The 18,527-nt window shown below is 50.7% G+C and overlaps 1 protein-coding gene across 1 annotated transcript in view; it reads left to right on the top strand.

Moving 5' to 3' along the window:
• Positions 1-3,130, top strand: part of LOC120835986 (monocarboxylate transporter 10-like) — a 47,126-nt gene extending 43,996 nt beyond the window's left edge. Inside the window, exon 8 of the mRNA XM_040215683.3 lies at positions 2,946-3,130. Within this exon, the coding sequence (XP_040071617.3) occupies positions 2,946-3,130 (185 nt within the window). The remainder of the gene's footprint in view (positions 1-2,945) is intronic.
• Positions 3,131-18,527: the final 15,397 nt, after the last annotated feature.

Here is an 18,527-nt window from a genome sequence, read left to right as displayed (position 1 = left end):
AAAGAGAACTTGAAAAGGCGGAACGAAGAGTCCCTAGTGGCTCCTCGACAGACACAGATGGTATCCCAATCAAGCTGGTGAAGAATTTGGGTCCTAAATCTAAGGCAAAACTAAGAGAGGTAGTGAGCACTATGATAACAAAAGGAAATATTCCAGATGAGTGGAGGCTTAGTAAGATGAGCATGATATATAAGGGAAAGGAAGATAAGTCTGATATTAGGAGTTATCGTCCCATAACCGTGACACCAGTTATTTACAGGTTGGTAATGCAGATTGTAAAGAACAGACTGGAGGAATGGGTAGACTGCGAGGGCATACCGGGTGAGTTACAGAACGGGTTTTGGAAACAAAGAAGGTTGGAGGACAATTTATTTTCTCTAACACAGTGTATAGAAATAGCGCAAAAAAAAAACAGACAGCTCTGGCTGGCATTTCTGGATATCAAGGGTGCCTATGACAATGTGAACCAAAGGAACCTGTGGGACATAATGGAGAGCTTAAAACTAGATGAAGGACTAACAGCACTATTAAGGAACATTTACAAGGATAACAAGGTGATTATAACATGGGAAGGAAAGGCGACAGGGAAAATAGAGATAAGACGAGGCCTTAGGCAGGGGTGCCCGTTATCGCCTTTGCTGTTTATGTTGTATCTGAGAGGATTGGAGGATAGACTGGAGAAGAGGATTCGACCTTTCTTACAGTAAGCTAGGCCAAAACATTCAACAATCCTTACCGGGATTGATGTATGCGGATATCGTAGTAATGTCTAACAACAGGACAGAGTTGCAGGAATTAATGAGCATCTGTGGTAGGGAAGGAGAGGAATTAGGTTTAGAATTCAGTAGCGAAAAATCAGCAGTCATGATTTTTAACGAGGATGAAGTTGAGAGGCTGAAGCTACAGAATATTACAGTTGAGAGAGCTAGTAAATACAAGTATCTAGGAGTATGGATATGTGATGGTGCAGAATAGCTTAGTGAGCATGAAAAGTATATAATAGGTAAGGGAAACAGAAATGCAGCTGTAATGAAAAAAGGGCACTTTGGAATTACAACAGGTATGAAGTGGTGAGAGAGATTTGGAAAGGGGTCATGGAGCCTGGCTTGACTTTTGGAAACGCGGTGCCATGCATGAAATCCGATGTGCATGCAAGACTAGAAACAAAACAGCACGGAGTAGGTAGGCTGGCTTTGGCGGCACATTTCAAAACGCCAAACCAGGGAGTACAAAGAGACATGGGATGGGCGTCATTTGGGGGCAGGGAAGCTGTGAGCAAGATAGAATTTGAGGATCGGTTGAGGCAAATGGATGCGGAGCAATGGGCACGAAAAATTTTTAGCTATTTATACATGAGAAGTATAGACATAAAGTGGAGACAGTGCACTAGGAAATTAAGAGGAAAGTTTTCAGGCTATAGTGGAGCTACGGAAGAACAGGTTTAGTTAAGAAGAAAGTTAAGGCCACAGAAAGAGATCGGTGGCTAGAGGGAATGCAGACAAAGACGGCTCTGGAAAGCTACGGATTAAACAAAACAGTTATTTCCAAAGAAAGCATTTATGACAATTCTAGGGCAAGGACAGGGGTTTTGTTTTGTTTGAGGCAAGGACAGGGGTTTTGCGAACCAGAACATACAAAGCGAAGTACCAGGAAATGGATACAGTGTGCGCTGCTTGTGGAGAGGAGGACGAGACGGCTGAGCACTTCATACTCTACTACTGTAAAGGGCTTCACCCTATGCCTACCGAAGACAACATAGATTTAATAAAGTCAGTGGGTTTAGAGGGAAAAGTGGATTTCAAGAGAGTAGAGATTACCAAGCAAAGATTAAGTGAATGGTGGCAGAAAGCGAGAAAAAACTAGGTATTTTCTTGTTAACTAATGGCAGGGGAGTTTTATAGCCTCACCTTCTTTTTAGTGCGGAGTGAATATAGTTTTCACATTTAAATATTCTGATCTCAAATGGTAAAACAAAATGGCTTGGCGGCGTGAGCTACCGCCCGGTCCAAAGGGCTCAGCTGGATTCATCCATCCATTCATCCATCCTATGCTTTTGCCTTCCGCTATACTAAAAGTATGTGTCCAACGCGCTCCGTAACATTACATCGACAGCTTGCGTGCGTTGTACGCAGTGCGACGCAAGGGTCTTTATGCTATCCTAGAACTCTCTATTGTGAGGTTGCGTGACGACGTGACACTGCGATGTCACGTGACATTAAATTTACGCTAAATTTAGCGGAAAAATATCCAGACTAATTTTAGAGGAGAAATGTTCCCGCTAAATCTGCCGATAGACATTTCTTACTAAATTTAAGAGAAATGTCTCCACTAAATATAGCGAATGAATTTTCCCGCCGAATGTGGCGATAAACTTCTCTATTTAATTTTAACAGATAAATTTCTCCATTAAATGTAATATGAACATTGTTACGTCATGTGACATGGTCAGGTGACAGTGATGTCACATTGTCCGCAAAATGTAGCGAAGAAACACGGGATCTGCTACGGAACCTAGCCAGTACAGGCGATTGTTGTAAAATAGTGTTTCTATTCGCGCTGTGTGTGTGTTTGTGCGCGTTGCTCCAAATTTTTTTTCAATGAGTTTGTCATAACAGGATTATTTCATTTGTGCTATACCAGCCAGACAGGCCACAGTTTGCGATTACGAGAGCGACTAATTTCACGATCTCATTAAAGGACCGACTATATGCTCATATCTTATAATAATATTAATTGGGGTTGTGTGGATATTTATACAGCGTGTAGTTGGTCAGCCATTTCAAAGTTGCGACGAGTCACTCGCTGTAGATGAAAAATTTATTCAGTGCAGTACAACCGCTAGCCTGCACTACGCAGTAGTGGTACACGACCGCACGCCGGGACGATGCTCACCTCATATCCTATCAGTACCCAAGTATGCCGTTTTGCCTCACGGGGATTTTCAGGGATGCTGTACGACAGCATTGGCAACTATTCCCTGGCATTCCTGCTGGCCGGGGTGCCCCCTGTTCTGGCATCGCTCCTGATGTGCTGCATACACTTCGTCGGAGATGTGAGTTTCCATCTGTGCGTCTTTCGGCAACCGCGCATGAAGAAAGGCATTAGTGACCGTCTTTTTTTAAACGCATAGCATGTCTACAGCCAGCTCTTATTTAGCCCTCTAGCGTCCGAGTCTAGGATGAAGCCTGGATAGAGCGTCGAGCGCGGACCGAGCAAATGCCGATTGCACGCTCCACATTTATTATTCCTTTTTCAAAAGTCCATCGAGGAACATTGGCGGTCGCCATTTCTTCTGTACGAGGTGCGTGATTGGATCCGAGTTCCTCGCCGAACGCTGACACACTCAATTTCAAAGCGGGGAAGCGCAAGTTCGTCTCCATCTTGCACAGGAGGAGTTGGGATGATGTCACAACACGTAGTAACAAAAAACAAAAAAATACTGGGTAGACTATGAGACATTCAGCATTGGAGGCTACCAGCTATCCTTCCATTAAAACCAATCAGAACTCGGCGTCGTCCTCACGTCACCGCGACGACTTGCTTTACGCATAGCCTTTATGCTTTGCATACCTGAACTCTTAAGCTTTTACAGAAGTATTCAAAGTGCAATAAAACAAAAACGAAGATAAACAATAAGGACTGTGTAAAAAATTGTGTGTAACAGGTACGTTAATTACTTTTCGAGAATTGAAGGGGCACTGACACCCCAAAGGTCTTATTTCTTTTTTTTTCTTTTTTTGTCTAAAACGATGCAAATTGCAATCATAGACACGCAAAAAAAAAAAAAAAAAAAAAAAAAAACATTTCCCACGCGCGCGCGCGCCTTTTTATTTTTAGCGTTTTTCTCTCCCGAATCTCTCCCCATGTGGCGGGTTCGAATCCCGGCCCGCAATCTGACGGAGGCTTATTGCGGAAAAGACGCCCTGTAACCGAGCTTGCGGTTGCACGTCAAAAGATCCCCAGGTGGTCCAAATTAATCCTCAGTCCTCCGCTGGGGCGTGCAGATGCCCGTCGTTGGTTTGGCACGTAAAAACTCCCAAATTTGACTTTAAATTTGACTCTCCCACACCTCACCTCCTCGCTTCTTTCGATTTGTGACGTCAAAAGTCATGAAAATTAGAAGCTTTGTAGGCGACATTTTTATAAGATTTAATAACGGCAATCGTAAAACAAGTTTTTAATGCGATTGCGAACGCACTAATGCCCTTCCTTTTGAAATACCAAAAATCGGAGTCCGGAGTGGTGTAACCTTATGGATTTTTATCCTCCCTCGGAAAACATGGCGCCGCTCGTCGCATGTAGCACTGTGAATGATCGGAGAGAGGGCAAATCGGACGAAGTTCTCTTTTCTAGATGCCCTACGACCTGTTAGACTTTGGAAAAGGAAATCGTCAAACGGTCAAAAGAACTTGGTTTTGTGTGTTAATTCCCATATAGCAGGATTATCGACATTCGCTTAACGAATGTCGACGAAACGTTAATGTCGACGAAACGTGTGTCCATGAGAAGGTGGCCGCGCAACGCGTTATCACGAAACGCAGAGAGAATAATAAAATCAGTATTCTACCTGCAGTTGTGACATGCTTTTAGAATTTCGGTGAAATTATTCTCCCGGCTGCCAGGAGATAGACACGGCCTAATTCTAGAGGTAATCTGGAAGGTACCTTTAAAAAAACGATTAATTGTGGCGAAGCAGGTTGCAGCGCACTTACGTTGACGAGACGGGACTTGAAAGGTGTAATCCGAGATTAATGTCAACACGGCCACGGCAGAAGCAGCACTCAAACACAAAAACGAGAAGGAAGGTGACCGTGAAGATTCAACAAGATGTAGCACAAGCTGTCATTTGTAGAACCTAACACTAAACGCATCAGAAAAAATTCTGGGCTTCTTTGAAGAAATCGCTTGTTGCCGATATACATATACAGGTAGGACTCTTCGCATTTACTGCAGAAACAGAAATCCGCAGCAGCCACGCAGGGCGCAACACACGCCAAACTAGGTCTGGCAGAACGCATTCCGAGATTGGCAACGACTAATGCGTCGTCCGTGACACCACGCGACCACGCTTCTGACATCCCCCGCAGGGGGCACCATGTGAAAGCAGGTGTTTGGAGAGTGGCGTCTTCACGGACCCCGAGCCATGCGGGTTCGCCCGCCCACGTCTGGCTATGAGTGGCTTTCCCGTGTCCGGGGAAAAGGGCATCCTGGTGGTTGAGCCGAACCCGGGGTAGGTTTGGACCCTTCGGGGCCCCCCGGGTGAGGCAAAACACCACTTCGGCCTCCGCTACCTGTAGACGGGTGTCCTGGCTTGGCCCGACCAGGATGATTCAGTCAGTCCTATCCCCATTGATCTTTCGCTTTTATTTTTCCTTTTTTCTCTCACTTCTCATACTCCTATTTCACCTCCTTTGGCGGCATGGGCTAACCTTGGGTGGTAACAGATTTCCTTATCCAGACCCACTCTTGGTAATAGTTACTAAGTAGCACTGGTAGTGTAGCATACCCAGCAAAGCCATATTTGTTATGGGGTGCTACCTACCCCCTTGTTGGGCTCGGTGGTGGGCGCTGCACCACAGTTTCTGAACACCTTTCCCCTATTATGGGTTCCAAGCTAAAACAACCTGATCGGCCTCCTAAAAGAGTCCGCACCGAAGCCCTTCCGACGTTCCTGAACAAAGACAACTGCAATTCTAACGACTATTTTACCAAATTTTTCGTACTGCACTCCGAGGACACCGCAAAACCACTGTCCAAGGTGTCTCCCTTCATTGTTGCTAAGGTTCTCCAAAGCACACAAGAAACGAAATATGAAGCTAAGAAGCTATTTTCAGGTGACCTTGTGGAGGTACTACAAAAACTCCAGGCCACAGCTCTGTTGTATATTCAAGCTATCCATGACCTCAAGGTGACCGTTTCCCCTCACCACACACTCAACACCATACGCGGTGTGATATCGGAAGATAATCTGGCGGACAGCTCCGAAGAAGAAATCGTGGAGGGCCTGCAGGCTCAAGGTGTCGTCGCCGCCAAACGAATTAAAATCCGACGGGATGCTGAGGAACGACCCATTAGACACATAATGCTAACCTTCAAAAGAAGTATGCTGCCACCTTCAGTGAAAGCAGGCTACATCAATTGCAGAGTGCAAACATACATCCCAAATCTTCTCCGCTGCTTCCGTTGCTAGCGATAGCTTGCGCGCTTGCCATGGTCGTGATACCTGTGCCAGACGCATTGGCAAAGACCACCCTGCTGATGCTTGCAGAGCAGACTACAAGTGTCACAACTGTTATGGTGACCACCCTGGATATTCAAGGGCTTGTGCCCAATTCAAGAAAGAACAAAAAAATTCTTGCACCCAAAGTGAAGGAGAACATTAGTTATCAGGATGCGAAGCGTCGTCTCTCTGCTTTTCAGAGAGGCTCTTTTGCCGAGACGGTGTGCAGCAGGGGACCTGCACCGTCCAAGGCGTCAGTGGCGACTCAGGTGTCTTTTCCAGAAAATAGGAAACCGCTGCAGTCCCCTACACCCAGGCTGAAGATTTATCTGCCTGGGCATTCACTTTCAGCTGCAAAAGCAGCTGACACACCCTGTGGTACAAAAGACCCAGGTGCCACTGAGGTGATGGAGGCGACTCCATCGTTCCTTCCTCCTGCACCGTCCCCTCAGGCAGGAGAGCGAGCCCCTCGCTCCGCATCTGTGGGGAGGACTTCGCCAAGGAAGCAGCACGTTTCAAGTGCAGTGGACGAAACAAACAAGGCAGGGGGTCGGCCTAGTACGTCGACCGCCCCCTTAGCAGGGCAAGGCAGAGGCCGGGATTTCCCCCCACGGTCGTCTGATTGCTCTCAGGCTCCTTGCAAGCTTGCCAAGAAGGCTCAGGATGCAGAGGTGACAGCTGATGCTATCACCCTTTCTGCTCCAGAAACTGACCTAGATGAAATGGATTGGCAGACAGCAAATCAAAAACAGAAATGGAAAAAAAACAGTAGTTCCTCCAAAATGATTACGCCAACCCTTTCCCCTTTTTTTCTCCCTTAGTCCTTTCTTTAATAGGGGTGTAGAGGTCGCAAGTGGCGCCCCCTCACTCTGTCGCTCCTCCGTTGCGAGGCTATATAATCGGCGGCTCGAATAAAGCACTTCACTTGCCGACTGGAATCCGTTGCGTCTGCGTGTCACTCAACTCCGCGACATGGTGTCAGAAGCGGTCACGACAGCAGCGGCGTAACGCTCGCTCGCCCGCCCGCTCGCTCGCCTCGCCTCGGCTCGCTCGCTCGACACGGCCGGCATGGCTACGCCAGCTACGCAGCAGGAGACAAGGCTTAGCGGACAGCCGCTCGACAGTCCCCACACGTCCCTCCCGTCGCCGCCTCCGTTCGACTTCGCGAACCCCAGCACTTGGGAACAATGGATTACAGTCTTCGAAGACTTCCGCTTCGCTTCGGGACTACACCACGCCGCCGACGAGGTCCAGGTACGGACTCTTCTCTACCTCATGGGCTCCCACGAGGCTCGGCGCGTACTTGAGACATTCGGCCTGTCTTCGGAAGCGCTACTGTCCTTCGACGCCGTCAAAGAAGCCTTCACACGCCACTTCGTGCATCCTACCAACGAGGTATACGCAAGCGTCGTGTTTCATCGTCGCATCCAAGAACCCGGCGAAAGCGTGGACGCATTTTTCACGGGGCTCCGGTCGCTCGTCAAGAAATGTGGTTATGCGTCGACCGCAGTTGAAGACCGACTCGTAAGGGACCGCTTCGTCGTGGGGCTTCGCGACAAGGCGCTCGTCGACAAACTCTGCCGAAGTCCCAAGCTATCGCTGGACGAAGCCCGCCTCCAGGCTCGTGTCCACGAGGACGCCGGACGTGCACGTGACACGCTCTTCGCAGAGTCTGTTCCCGGCCACGTGGTCGCCGAGACACGCAAGCACGACTCCGAGGGTCGACAACGCTCCGGGAAAAACCTACAGCGCAAGAACACACGCACTGGCAAGCACGCGGCCCGCGACAAGCACGACGGCGACAGCCCCTGCCGTTACTGCGGCCGCACCGCTCACCCCCGTGCGAACTGCCCGGCACGGGACGCCATATGCAGCCGCTGCAAGCGGAAAGGTCATTACGCAGCCGTTTGCGAACAGCGGGACCGACTTGGCTCTCTTCAGCTGCACGCGGTGACGCCGCGCCCCTTAGCCAAGTTCACGCAAGTCTCCGTCGACGGTCACTCCGTGAACTTCAAGATCGACACCGGCGCCGAAGTCACAGCCGTACCCGAGACTTTTCCAGGCCTCCCTCCACAACTTCAACCGGTAGAAGGCCAGCTCACGGGACCAGGAAACCACGTGTTGACCGTTTTGGGCACTTTCGACGCCACTCTCACGTGGAAGGGAACGACCACGGTCCAGCGTATATACGTGCTGCCAGCATCGACCACGCCATTACTTGGGTTCCCCGCAATCCAGGCCCTGGGCGTCGTCCGGTTCGCAGATGCTGTCACAAGCTCTGAAGGGCCACAGCAGCGCACGCCTCTTTCCCGAGACATCTTCGACGGGTTGGGCGAACTGCGAGAGGAGTACGTCATCCGTCTCCAACCCGGGACACGACCCTTTTCGTTGAGCACGCCGAGAAGGGTTCCCCTTCCACTCCATGACGCTGTCCGGCGCGAACTTGCGAAGCTTGAAGCCGACGGGGTCATTCGCCGCGTTGACGGCCCCACAGAGTGGTGCTCCGGCATCGTCGTCGTTCCGAAGCAGTCTGGCGACTACCGAATTTGCGTCGACCTGACCCGCCTCAACCAGGTCGTCCTACGAGAGCGACACATCCTCCCCTCCGTCGAGCACACCCTGGGACAACTTGGACAAGCCCAGGTCTTCTCCAAACTCGACGCAACGGCGAGCTTTCATCAGGTGAAGCTTGCAGAAAGCTGCCAAGAACTGACTACGTTCATCACCCCTTTCGGGCGGTTCTGCTTCCGACGCCTCCCCTTCGGCATCTGCTCGGCGCCGGAATACTTCCAGCGACAGATGAGCCGTGTCCTGGAAGGCCTCGAGGGTGTGGTAAACATGATCGACGACATATTGGTCTTCGGCAGCACTCAGGCTGAGCACGACCGTCGCCTGAACAACGTCTTGCAGCGTCTCCAGGCAGCCGGGGTCAAGCTCAACCGCTCCAAGTGCGTCTTTTCGGCGCGTGAAGTCAAGTTCCTGGGCGTCATGGTCAGCGACAGAGGCATCAGTCCTGATCCGGAGAAGATCAAAGCGCTCGCAGATCTCGAGGCTCCCTCGGACGTCAGTGGAGTGCGACGACTGCTGGGGATGGCCAATCACTTGGGACGTTTTCTTCCCCACTTGTCGGACACGACAGCACCCCTTCGGGCTCTTCTTCAGAAGTCCAGTACATGGGTTTGGGGTCCTGCACAGCAGCAAGCGTTCCAGAAACTGAAAGGGCTGCTCAGCTCAACCGCCTGCATGGCCCGGTACGACCCTACCTACCCCACGACTGTGTCCGCCGACGCCAGCTCCTACGGCCTCGGAGCAGTTCTCCTGCAGCAGCAACCTTCCGGAGAGCATCGTGCAGTGGCATTTGCAAGTCGTTCACTAACTCCGACGGAGTCCAGATACAGCCAAACCGAAAAGGAGGCACTCGCCGTGGCATGGGCAGTTGAACGATTCGAACAGTTCGTGCGGGGTATCCAGTTCGACGTCCAGACTGATCACAGGCCTCTCGTCACACTTCTGGGCAACGTCGAGTTAGACCTCGTCCCTCCAAGAATTCAACGGCTGCGGATGAGGCTCCTTCGCTTCCAGTTCCGGGTGCTCTACGTCCCTGGGAAGCTTATCGCCACCGCCGATACCCTCTCCCGGGCTCCAGCTACTACGCAGGTTGCCAGTCTGGAAGTCGACTCCCTCGATGTAGAGCGCTTCGTAAACAACATCGTGAAGGGGTGGCAAGACCTTACTGCTCCGGGTCTTGAGCAACTGCGCAAACACCAGGAGGAAGACGGAACCTGCATGGATCTGGCTCGTCTCTGCGAACGTGGGTGGCCGCGGCGAGCGTCGCAAGTTCCTGCCCATCTACGTTGCTTCTGGAGCACGAGGAGCAACATCACAGTCTGTGAGGGGCTGCTGCTCTACAACAACCGGATCCTGGTTCCTGCGGTGCTCCGACGTGACATGCTGACCAGACTGCACGAGGGCCACCAGGGGATTGGCCGTTGCAAGGCACGGGCGCGCGAGTCCGTGTGGTGGCCGACACTGAACTCTGAACTGGAACAGCTGGTGGCCGGCTGTGAGACCTGCGCTCAGACTCGGGTACAGCGCCACGAGCCACTCATGGGTTCCCAGACTCCGAGCAGGCCCTGGTTTCGGGTGGGGGCTGATTTGTTTGAAGTAGGTGGACGTCACTACCTCCTCACGGTAGATTACTATTCGCGCTACCCGGAGGTGATTACCCTATCATCGACATCTTCCTCGGCTGTTATTGCAGCAATGAAGAGCATTTTTGCCCGCTTTGGCATTCCCACAGTGGTCGTCTCCGACAATGGGCCACAGTTCTCCTCAAGGGACTTCGCCTCCTTCGCTGCTTGTTACGGCTTCCATCACGTAACCAGCAGCCCCCGGTACCCGCAGGCCAACGGAGAGGCTGAACGCATGGTGCGGACAGTGAAGGACCTGCTGGCCAAGACGAAGGATCCCTACCTGGCCCTGCTCGTCTATCGCGACACCCCGGGAGTAAGTGGATGGAGCCCAGCGCAACTCTTGATGGGGAGAAGATTGCAGACCACGGTGCCGAAGCTTGAGGAGGCCCTGATCCCTCGAATGCCTCCAAGGACTCTCTTCCACCAGCGAGACTCGTGTGCACGACGCCGACAGGCACAGGACTACAACAGGCGCCACGCCGCTCGTCCACTTCGTCCGCTGTCTCCGGGCGAAGATGTTTGGCTTGCAGATGTACCTGGAGCTGCGCGTGTCTTGGGGCCAGCAAGACGACCTCGCTCGTACGTTGTGCAGACGCCCACAGGCATACTTGAGCGGAACCGTCGTCATCTGGTTCCATTTACACCATCTCAGCCTGCAGTGGAGTCTGCTGGTTCGCCGGTCTCCGACACTCCAGCTGCATCGACTCTACCTCCAGTGCCTCATGCTGCTTCGCCGCCTCCGCAACCCCTACAACGCTCCACTGCGTCTCCGCGGTCTCTGGCGGAATCCCCAGTGCTGGGCACAGCGTCGGTGCCCACGCCGCAGTCACCAGTGTGCCCTCAGCAACCGGGCAGAGTTTCTCGCTTCGGGCGACGCATCAAGACGCCCGAGAGACTTAATTTATAAAGACGACAAGTTTGTGTCTTTTTCCCTGAAGGGGAGATGTAGAGGTCGCAAGTGGCGCCCCCTCACTCTGTCGCTCCTCCGTTGCGAGGCTATATAATCGGCGGCTCGAATAAAGCACTTCACTTGCCGACTGGAATCCGTTGCGTCTGCGTGTCACTCAACTCCGCGACAGGGGCACTTCCATAAAGAATGACTGCAATCATTCAGTGGAACTGTCGTGGTCTTTTGATGAACTTTGAGGATGCGGAGTTCCTCTTGGAGGAACATCAGCCACAAGCTCTATGTCTGCAGGAAACTCATCTCAATGCAAGTCAAACATATTTTCTTAAGCGGTATTCCATTTTTAGAAAAGGTAGAGATGATGCATCTGTTTCAGCAGAAGGGGTTGCAGTGATTGCTTCCAAGCACATTCCCTGCTGTGCGATCGACTTAGCTACTGGACTAAAGGCAGTGGCGGTACGCCTCCTCCTCAACAAAGTGGTCACTGTGTGTTCCTTGTACATACCTCCTTTTGCTCTTACCTTAAGTGATTTTAATAATCTTATACTCCAACTCCCGGAGCCCTCTCTTTACTTGGAGATTTTAATGCCCACAATTGTCTATGGGGGAGTGTCCACGTTAACGTCGGATTCACTTTGCCTTTTTAACACGGGAGTACAAACCTATTTTAGCCCATCCTCATTATCATCCTCGTGTACTGATCTTTCCATCGGTAGCGCTTCCATTTTTACTTCTTTTACATGGGTCGCAGATACTAACCCACATGGAAGCGATCACTTTCCGATTTTCTTGAAAAACAACCTTCCCCTAAGTCTGTGCCGATGCAGACTGCCCGTTGGAAGTGCGAGAAAGCAGATTGGTCTGTTTTTACCGAGGCGACGCAGCTTGCATGTACATCCTCTGATGAACTTTCGGTGGATCAAGTTACACACCTGTTAAGTATACATATTCTTTATGCAGCATCTCTTGCTATTCCTATCACTTCAATGAATCTCCCTCGGGGACCCAAGCCGTGGTGGAGTGAAGAGTGTACTGAGTCGAGGAAAAAACAAAACAGAGCGTGGGGTAGATTTCGGCGTTACCCCACGCAGAGCAATCACCTCGCGTTTAAACAAATGAAAACTCCGGCAAGATACATTCCCCGCCAGCCTAAGCGAGAAAATTTCCAGGGGTACGCCTCTTCAATTAATAGTACTGCAACACTAAAAGAAGTCTGGGATAAAGTTCATCGGATTGAGAGGCGATACCATGCTTTCTCAGTCCCGCTTCTTTCCCACAATGGGGTCTGTCCAGAGAGCCTAGAGGGTCAAGCCAATCTTCTTGGTCAGCATTTTGCTCGTGCATCAAGTTACGAAAACGCTTCCTCAGCATTTCTTCGATACAAAAAGCGAGCGAAAGCGCATGCCGTGAAGGCCTCATGGAATTGTTCGTGAGGCTTGCAACCAAACCCTCACGCAGCACGACCTCGAAATGGTCTTTCGTTCAACTAAGGCTTCAGCTCCTGGACCTGATGGTATGACCTACCGGATGCTTACTCACCTTCATCCTTCTACACTATTCCTTATTCTGCGCCTCTTCAATCGCGTCTGGCAAAAGGGTAGATTCCCGCTGGCATTGAAGGTAGCCGCAGTCATACCACTTCTGAAACCCGGGAAGGACGCTTTCTCTGCATATACCTACCGCCCAATTGCCCTCACCAGTTGCCTAAGAAAGACATTTGAACGCATCATTAATAAAAGGCTGATGTACTTTTTTAGCAAAACAATACATTTTAGATAAAAATCAATGTGGGTTCCGTTCTTGCCATTCCTCAGTTGATTGCTTGGTGCGTCTTGAAACTACAATTCGTGAGGCTTTTGCTAATAAACAACACTGCGTATCCGTGTTTTTCGACTTAGAGAAGGCATACGACACAGTACGGCGCTATGGAATCCTTCGTGACTTGTATGAAGTAGGGGTACGTGGAAGGTTGCTTGGTATCATAAAAAGCTATCTTTCTGAAAGAACTTCTTTTTTGTGAAATTCGGTACCGCTCTCTCCAGAAAATTTATTCAGGAGACTGGAGTTCCGCAAGGCGGTGTCTTGAGTGTCACTCTCTTTATAGTCAGGATGAACTCAATAGCCCGGTCTATACCTCCATCTGTGACATATTCTCTCTAATAGACGATCTCCAGATATACGTCTCATCGTGCAATCGTTCCATTTGTGAACGTAGACTCCAAGCTGCAATCAACAACCTCTTGAAGTGGGCAGACGAAAATGGTTTTAGGTTTTCTCCTGATAAGACAGTGTGTGTCCGCTACTTTCGGAGAAGGGGAATCTCCATAGAGCCTAATTTACGAATGCACCAGACTCCCATCCCGGTAAAGAAAGAGCATAAGTTTCTAGGCTTTATTTTTGACCGCTAACTGTCCTTCATATCGCACATAAAGAATCTGAAGATAAAATGTCAGAAATCTCTGAACCTCCTTAAAGTTCTGTCCCACAAGACATGGGGCTCTGATCGTCTATGTCTTTTACAAATTTATCGCTCTGTGATTCGCTCACGTCTGGGCTACGGTAGCTTCGTATATGGATCTGCTAGGCAATCAGCTCTGAAGGCACTGACCCCATCCATCATCAGGGACTTCGCTTAGCAATTGTAGCCTTCAGAACGTCGCCTGTGCTCAGTCTCTATGCTGAGGGAAATTAGATGTCCCCTGACAAACGGCGATTCTCCCTGGAATTTATTTATTCTTTAAGGATACGATCAGTCACTCAGAATCCAGCCCGGGAGGCTGTGGAGGGCACTAAATATCAGAAGACATTCGAAAACAAACCTAGCATTATCTTTCCATTTGGTCACGGGTGGTGACCAAAAGAACAATAAATAAACAGAAAGAAGTAAACGTTTAATGCGGCGAATTTGTGCCAAAACTAAAAGGGTACAAAGATAATAACAGAGCGTTGCGGGCGTCGAAGTCGGCGTAGCAGCACAGTCGAACGCTGGGGCGAAACTGACTCCGGCTTGCCACGCGGAGCCGCTTTTGTACACGCGTTGGCTTCTGGAGCATTCGACGTAGAAGGTTCGACGCGTAGAACATTCTAAACTCGAATCAGCTAGACGGTTCTCGAATTCACCAGAACAACACATTACAGTGTCAACAAAAATGCGCAGCCGCGGCCAGGAATCGAACCCTGGCCCTTCGCGTGGGAGGCAAGCGCGATAACCGTTAGGCTACGGCCGCGCTGTCTACTTGGCGCGCGGCATTACTCCCCCCTTAAAAAGTGCATCGCCCCGATGCAACACAAAACAAAACAAAGCACATAAAAAGAACGGCAAACTAAAGAGTTATTTGAAACACATAAGATCCACAGTCCTATCGAGCGTAGTACGGCTTCAGGCGCACGACGTGGACGACTTCAGGTCGTGGTGAGCGGCGTGATGATGTTCTTGTTCCGTCGGGCATCACCTTGTAGTTCAGCTCGCCGAGGCGACGAAGTACCTTGTATGGTCCAAAGTACCGTTTCAGCAGCTTCTCACTGAGGCCGCGGCGACGGATGGGCGTCCACACCCACACCCTGTCTCCGGGCTGGAACTGAACGTCCCTGCGACGAAGGTTGTAGCGGCCCGCGTCGACGCGTTGCTGGTCTTGAATCATGAGTCGGGCGAGCTGGCGGACTTCTTCGGCGCGTTGAGCAACCACCTGGGCGTCGTCGCTCTGATTGTCAGATGGCTCATGGGGCAGCATTGCGTCCAGCATGGTCGTTACCTTCCAACCATGTACCAGCTGGAAAGGGGTGAATCCAGTGGTCTCCTGAACCGCCGTATTGTAGGCGAACGTGACGTAGGGCAGCACCTCGTCCCACGTCTTGTGCTCCACGTCGACGTACATAGAGATCATGTCGGCGATTGTCTTGTTCAGTCTCTCCGTCAGCCCGTTGGTCTGCGGGTGGTAGGCAGTTGTAGGACGGTGGCTGGTGAGACTGAGTCGGAGGATTTCTTGGGTCAGCTGGGCCATGAACGATGATCCGCGATCAGTAATCAAAACTTCTGGAGCGCCGTGCCGGAGGACGATGGACTCGATGAAAAACTTGGCGACTTCAACAGCCGTGCCTGCTGTAAGGGCTTTCGTCTCGGCGTACCGTGTGAGATAATCGGTGGCGACGATAATCCAGCGGTTTCCCGACGTTGACGGCGGGAAAGGGCCAAGTAAATCCATTCCGATCTGCTGGAACGGCATAGACGGGGGAGAAATCGGATGCAGAAGTCCTGACGGCTTCGTCGGCGGTTTTTGCGTCGCTGACACTAGTGGCATGATCGAATGTATAGGTGAACGGTCTTCGGTAGCCTCGGCCAGTAGTACTTTTCTCGAATCCTGGCGAGCGTCCTGCTGTAGCCAAGGTGTCCAGCCGTTGGGTCGTCATGGCATCCTTGGAATATTTCATCTCGAAGGCTGGCAGGAACAACCAACAGCCATGCTGTGTTGTTGTTGACGAAGTTCTCCTTGTACAGCACCCCTTGCCGCATGGAGAATGTATGCCCTACTGAAAAAAACCATTTGGCACCTATATGAAAATAAACGGGTTCATACCGGTAACAGTTTAACCATGCGGGTCACCAGTTTATCAAAGGGGTCGCCCGTATGGCTCAAAGGGGTCCCCGTATGAGCCATAACGGTCACCTATTTGGACAAACAGGTCACTCCTTTGGCAAACGTGTCGCTCGTCTGGGCAAATGGGTCGCTCGTTTGGGCAAATGGGTGACTCGTTTGGGCAAAGTTGTCGCACGTTTGCTCAAACCGGTGACCATGTTGCAAACTGCACCGGTTTAATCAAACGGCTCTCCGGAGCCCGTTTGATACTGAACGTACAGATCGGCGGCGTGCACTGGGCACGCCTATACTCCGTTTCACCTTCAGTCCGAGCGCAGTGGACGCCACGAGCCATCCCAGCCGATCCAGCGCCGGGAGAAAGTCGCGTGACCTGCCGGTGGGGCGGAGCGACACAGGGAGCTCAAGGTCGCATGACACTCCCTCAACGCCGCATTGGCTGGGATGGCTCCTAGCGTCCGCTGTGCTCGGACGGAAGGTGAAACGGAGTATAGCGTTTCAGCCGTGCCAGCCAATGTTTCCGGAAGGCTGGGAGCGCCGGTTCATCGATTTCAGATCGTCCGCGTAATGCGAATAATTATATTTATATTTATATTGCGCTGATGTTCGCTTATACTGCAACTAAAACTAACATCTTTTTTTTTTTTGTTTTACGTAAACGCGCGACGTTGGTAAGCCGATATTTTTGACAGAACTTTAAAACTTTATCCATCTTTGTTGCCTCAATTTACTTATTCAGCTCGAATCTCTCTCGCAGAAGACGCGACCGCGTGAAAGAATGTACGTCTAGACTCCGTTTCACTTTAATTCAAGACGCAGCGAAGGTAGCAAGCGTACACGCGGCTGCAAGAACATCGAGCATTGCGAGAGCACGCCCGCCGTTGCAGCAGTCAATCTATGAGCTCGCGCTGAGTACTTTCTTCGCTCGGGTACACTAGCTCGGGCGCAAGCCGAGCTTCTGGCCGCCCCGCCGCCATTTCCAAGATTCAAGCGTGCTAAAATGCGCGCGCGCGCGCGTTTTTTTTTTTTTTTTTTTTCGAGGTTACAAAAACAGATTTTTCTGGAATGCCTGGGGAGAGGGAGAGGGGCTGTCCCTGGTCTTCGCCCCCTCCCTCCTCTCTAGTCACCCGTCACGTGACCCGCACCCGCGCGCGAGCTACACGCTGATAAGCATCGAGATCCGGAAGGGTGCGCCTAGCAGCCGCTTTTTTCTTTGTCTGCTTGCTGTCAGTTCCAGCTCGAACTTAGCGCGTCCACCTGCTTCGATCTGTCGCCTAACCCTGCGGTCTTATTAGGATGTCTCTCGACAACGTATTGGATGTGCACCAAAGCTATCAGTGTTCGAAAAGTCCTACGTCTATATCGGCAACAAGCGATTCTCCAACGAGGTAGAGGGGCTTAGAGTGATAAACCGGAAGTTCGGAAGTGGCACCCCCCCGGTTGCCGCCATATTTTACGCAAATGTGACCACTCGTCACGTGACCTCCCAAGAGCCGTGACGTCACAGGTAAGATGGCAGCGCCCAGAGCTGGCGGATGCGAGTTTGTTCGTTGCGCGGTAGCCGTGATGTGCAGCTGCTTTCCGACGACTTCGGGCTTCTTCGTGCTCGCTGACGCAGGTATAATGTGAAAATATGAAGGAATGAGACTTTATACCGTTTTTGCGCAAGATCGCTCTGGATCAACTGGATATTAACGCCTGTGAGACAGCATCAGCTCTGCGTTGCCGTACCGGTGCTCGGATTCCGGGATGTGTCCGAGGACCGATAGAACTTTGAGTGGTTTTAGCATAAAATTTTCGCATTCTCTTAGCTTTGTGTGAACGTTGAAATGTCTGAGAATCGACGCGAAAGGCATATGTCGCGTTAGGGCCTAGGAGAAGTCGTTTCAGCCCTCCGTCACCGAACAACCATAGCAACTTTTAGCGAGGAGGCTCCTGCGATTTTAACCTTTTGTGCTAATCCACGATTCTACATTCGATCGCTTTTCTTCCTTTTTTGTGTGTGAGTGCGAAGTGAACCCTTATTTTCTGCTACGAGGATGGCGTTTTATTGAGTATGGGGAAGAATAAATCGTTGCAGGCACCTGCTTCAAAGCTATTCGACTTGCTATAAGAACAACTGTTTTGGTGCAAGCATAGATTAACTGCGCATTTTTTCTGTTTTGTAGGATTTATTGCAGCTATACTCTTTTCCATCAAGAGTGCATTGTATTAGTCGGTCAATTATTTAATTGTTCTAATTACCTGGATAAGATGATTCATATTTGTGTTCATCCCTTGCCTGGAGAGCAGTCTTGTTGAAAAATCTTGACTACCATTCCTTTCGGTCTCTTCAATAGACTCTTTTTAAAAGTGTGGGCTGTCTATACTTCGCATCACCGTAACTTGGAAAAGGCCAACCGCCACAGCCCCCTCGAGCCAATCAGAGACGGAGCGAAGGTGTGTGATAAATCTGTGCAGACGAGCACTCTGGTGATATGTTGTCATGTGCTTCTCTCCAATGTGTGTATTGACTCGCCGAGACCGTAGCCTTTGCCGTCTGCCAAATTCTGATGAAACAAATTACAGTAGCTACTACTGTAATTACCCCAGGCTTTCATACTTTGGGCATTTGT

Source organism: Ixodes scapularis, unplaced genomic scaffold, assembly GCF_016920785.2.
Source record: "Ixodes scapularis isolate PalLabHiFi unplaced genomic scaffold, ASM1692078v2 PGA_scaffold2__306_contigs__length_199485367, whole genome shotgun sequence".
NCBI lineage: Eukaryota > Metazoa > Arthropoda > Arachnida > Ixodida > Ixodidae > Ixodes > Ixodes scapularis.
This window is presented reverse-complemented; position numbering and strand designations above follow the sequence as displayed.